Genomic DNA, 4,288 nt, shown 5'->3' on the forward strand with positions numbered 1-4,288 from the left:
GAGGAACTGGTAACTATCCAATGTGGATTAGGCTGGAATACAGGATGCAGTCTGGATGTGGTCCTAGTTACAGGCAAAATAAAGGTTGGAATCAGGGAGGGCCTTAAATGATAAATGATATGCCCAGGAATTTTATTCTACAGGCTATGGGGCGTCATGGAAACTTTTAGTGTGCGAGAGAAATATGATAGAGGTACACTCTTAGGAAGAGGGCTCTGACGGTTCTGAAAATGATGGTTTGAAATACAGAGAAAGAAGTATAAAAACTTCTAGGGAGTCTTTGCAGCGGTTTAGAAGGGAAAGCAGGAGGGCTTCAGTTCTCCTACCGTTGAATTTTGCATTTTATTACTTCTGTCTAAGCCACCCCAAGTTGTTAAATGCTTATATTTCTCTGTTGTTATAGTTCACAAAAGTCTCCTTTCATTGCTTGTTTTTTCTGTTTCCGTTTCAGATCAATTTTCATTTTTTTCTCTATGATTCTTGCTTATCTACTATTCTGAATTTTAGCTCCAAAGACAACTTTTATTTCACTTCTATAATTAAAATATTCTATATATCAGATCCTAAGTGTATCCAGAGATGTCTCATTCATGATACTCTAGGCAAAAGGAATTTGGCTAAGCCACTAAGAGAAAATATCAATGGAGACATTGATTTCAGCTTGACTGATGAGGTTGGAGCTGAAATTAGGAATATCTCCAAGAAAAGGCATCTCAATTTGGGGTGTATATGGAAATTCCGAGTGATTAACATGCATACTTGTGTTTTCTTTAGATCACCATGTTCTCTGTGGTTGGATTTCTGTTAGAAAGCGATGGGAGTGGTGCACTACTTTGCATCACCTTTTTCATTCCACCTGCCACACTGATTGGCTGTATGTTCTTATCTTTTCGTGTAAGTAATGCCACCTCTGTCTCTGACCTGAAATTCATGACCAATTGTGAAAGCTTCGCTTAGTGTTGGGACTCTACCACATGCTGAACATGCACGTCATTTGAAGTCTCCCCCAGACTGGTTTTCTCCCAGATGTGCTCCACTCAGAAGTCTGGCCCTTGTTAATATGTAAGTGGCGGGAAATAGAACAGTGTTTACACTCATTCAGGATTTATACACTCCTGGGCATTTCTCAGCTTTAGAAGTAGGCAAACGAAATGCTCCTTATCTTTGCAATTTCAGGGTTCTAGAAAAGCACCCCAGATGTATAAAGACCATTTTTTTCTAGCCTACGGAAATGTATATTTCTACAAAAGGAAGGAAGTTACAATACATGTACAACATCTGTAATTTTCCCCATAAAGAATGAGAGGTTTTCTGGGTAATGGAACCCTCCTTAGAGAATCTGGTAACAACTATGGATCATCTCCGTCCTCAGAAGAATTCTCATCCGAGCTCTCTTCCATGAACCCCAGGCTAGGAGCACCTATTTCTGAGTGAAGAGTTATCTATGGGGCAGGGAAAGTAAGAGAAACGATACTACGAAGGGGAACAATGGGTACAAACACTATGTGAAGCTCTGAGTACAGAGGATAAGCCCTGTCTCCCTCACTGTTTGGGGTCGTCCCAGCAAGAACCCCAGAATTTTCTCACCAGGTAATGAACAATCACTGAATCCTATTGCTTCAAAGAAAAGCACAGTGGCTCATAGCCATAGGGAGAAAGAAGACAGCCCTTCCCTCCACATTTTGGAACTGACAATTACCAGATACGTGCGGTAAAAGCAGGGGGAATATCAGAAGGGCTGTTCAATGGGCCAAATCGCATTTATTTGGATAAAATTCATGAAATAGAAAAGTTTCCATTTAATCATTGTGTTTCCTTTTGCAGCTTTTCATGTTTGCTGTGTTTAGTGAAAAAAGTGCCGTAGAAGCATACCTGGTATTTCTAATCGTAAGCACACGTTATCATTTAAAATTACTATGTTTTTTACTGTACTGTACTCAATAATTTTAATTCCTATGCACATTGTGGAAATTTTTATTAAGCTGGGGGTATAGATATCTGTAGCTCACGGAGATATAGGCTGTTAAATCTGGAACAATTTTTTTTATAAAGATCCACTGGCCAGATAATATGCTTCCCAAATTTTACAAACTCTGTACAACCATTAGAGAAAATGACGTAAAGCAACACTATCACATAATTATAGTTGTTTCCAGTGGTTTCTGTAAACAATTTTTGAAAATGAATTTGATAGTTTCATAATTTACCAAATAGATTCTTGGACATTTTGTAATGATTTTGCCAGATATATCTTTGTAGAGGACCAGATATTCCTAATTTACCTACGATGTTGAAACAATGATCTTTTTGTGGTTTTCGTGTTTCTAAGTGAGCATCTCTCTCTTTATCCCTAGCCTTTCCTTCATTTTATCATCTTTGTTTTTATTCTGCGATGTCTGGAATGGAAGTTTGGAAAGAAAACAATGAGAAAGGATCCCGTCTTTAGGTTAGGAGAAATCAAATTGGATTCTGTCTTTTATTTCATGGATCAATATTAAAAAATATTTCTTCATGCAGAAACCAATCTATTTGCAAAGAGGTGCTACCTACTAGGATAGGCTGGAAGAGGAGCTAGTGTGTTAATACAAACAGTGGAGATCCAGGTACCAAAACCAAAGAAGATTACAATCTAGTGGAGGAACTAACACACCTAAAACTTTGAAAATTAAGGGTTCTATTGACACTACGTGCGGTGAGCTCTGGGGCAGGTTCAGTTTAAACAGCAATCAACTTGAATAGACTGGCAGTTGGAGGAATATTGCCAATCCAGGAAGGAGGAATAGAATGAGCAACAGGCCAAAACCAAAAATAATTGTGCTTTTTTTCCTAGGGGAGTGAGAATCCCAGCTGATAGATCACAGACTGGCCCTGGTATTAAAACCAAAAACCAAACCCATTGCCATCAAGTTGATTCTGACTCATAGTGACCCCATGTGTGTCAGAGGAGAACTCATGCTCCACTGAGTTCTCAATGGCTGATTTTTTGGAAGTAGATCACCAAGCCTTTCTTCCAAGGCATCTCTGGGTGGACTTGAACCTCCAACTTTTTGGTTAACAGCTGAGAGCATTAACCATTGGCACCACCCAGGGACTCCTAGAATGAACAGTATTCTCTGTATGAAGGACCAGACAGAATGGGAGTGAAAGTGTAAATCTCACACATATTCCAAAGAAACGAACAGGCTTAATAAGAGATCAGCTATCTAACTTGTGTCTTCTGGAAAAGCTCTGATTTCAAATATCCTGGCCCATCCTCCCCATAATAACACAATAATGCTAACATGTTAGTATTAAAGCTGTGATTCTCAAAATAATTGCTTCATTAAGCTATGATATAAAAATTTGTCAGTAATAGGTACCAAGTTGCCCGCTGAGATAGAAGAAGAATGTTTCTATAGATAAGTAGCACTGACGGGAGCAAGAAGACTATGAAGGGGGAGAGTGTAGCTGCATTGCAGGGAGACTATGATGATTTATTAATTATCACCTCTACTTAAGTATAACATTGAAAGAATTCAGTATTCTTGCTACAAGGATGAAAACCAAAAAATCAGTTATTAATGGGTGGTTTTGACTCCAGAATTTCTCCAAGAAGCAGCGACGTTTGTCAAAATCCAGAAAACCCAGAAGGAGAGGATGAAGATGTTCAGATGGAAAGAGTGCGAACAGCAAATGCCTTGAATTCCACAAACTCTGATGAGGTAAAACACTCAAACGTTGTCATTTCACCAAATAACACAGATGTTGTCAATTAAGGTGGCCAGCCTACCAGATAAATTCTCAAATGATTTTGAGTTGCTTCTATACACATGGGGACCTACTTTATTTTAAAAGGTAGCCACCATCTTTACGTCCAAATGGGAAGATTAAAAGTCAAGTTAACTCTCTTTGTTTTTCTTAGGAAAAAAAAAAAAGAAAGAATACAATTGAAATCGCAAAAGCCAAGGAAGAACTTGTAAATTTTAGAAACGGAGCAAAGTCTCCATCCAAAATTAAGGGTCAAGTCCAGCCCACAGCATGTGCCATTTTGTCTTTGCGGATGATTCAGTACTTCTTCAAGTCTCCTTGCTTTTGTTGTGAGGAGTTGGGTGGGTTGTATAAAATAATATGCTTCTGAGCAACTGCCTTTGTAGGAGAGGAAAATGACAGTCGCTTGTCTCCAAAAATAAGTGTTAGGACAGGAGAATGGCCAGTGAGCATATCACCCCATAGAGGGTCTCCTTTGATGCCTGGTTTGGGCAGTGAGGGGCCAGCCAGTGCGGGGAGGGTTTTGCTGTTGTTAGGTGCC

At 39.2% G+C, this 4,288-nt stretch overlaps 1 protein-coding gene across 1 annotated transcript in view; it reads left to right on the top strand.

The window, feature by feature from the left end:
• LOC101360224 (ATP-binding cassette sub-family A member 8) overlaps window positions 1-4,288 on the top strand; it is a 75,886-nt gene that overhangs the window by 59,086 nt on the left and 12,512 nt on the right. Inside the window, exons 25-29 of the mRNA XM_023729435.1 lie at window positions 508-673; window positions 775-894; window positions 1,825-1,887; window positions 2,355-2,446; window positions 3,581-3,746. Of these exons, the coding sequence (XP_023585203.1) occupies window positions 508-673; window positions 775-894; window positions 1,825-1,887; window positions 2,355-2,446; window positions 3,581-3,746 (607 nt within the window). The remainder of the gene's footprint in view (window positions 1-507; window positions 674-774; window positions 895-1,824; window positions 1,888-2,354; window positions 2,447-3,580; window positions 3,747-4,288) is intronic.

Source organism: Trichechus manatus, unplaced genomic scaffold (assembly GCF_000243295.1).
Source record: "Trichechus manatus latirostris isolate Lorelei unplaced genomic scaffold, TriManLat1.0 scaffold00028, whole genome shotgun sequence".
Taxonomy (NCBI): domain Eukaryota; kingdom Metazoa; phylum Chordata; class Mammalia; order Sirenia; family Trichechidae; genus Trichechus; species Trichechus manatus.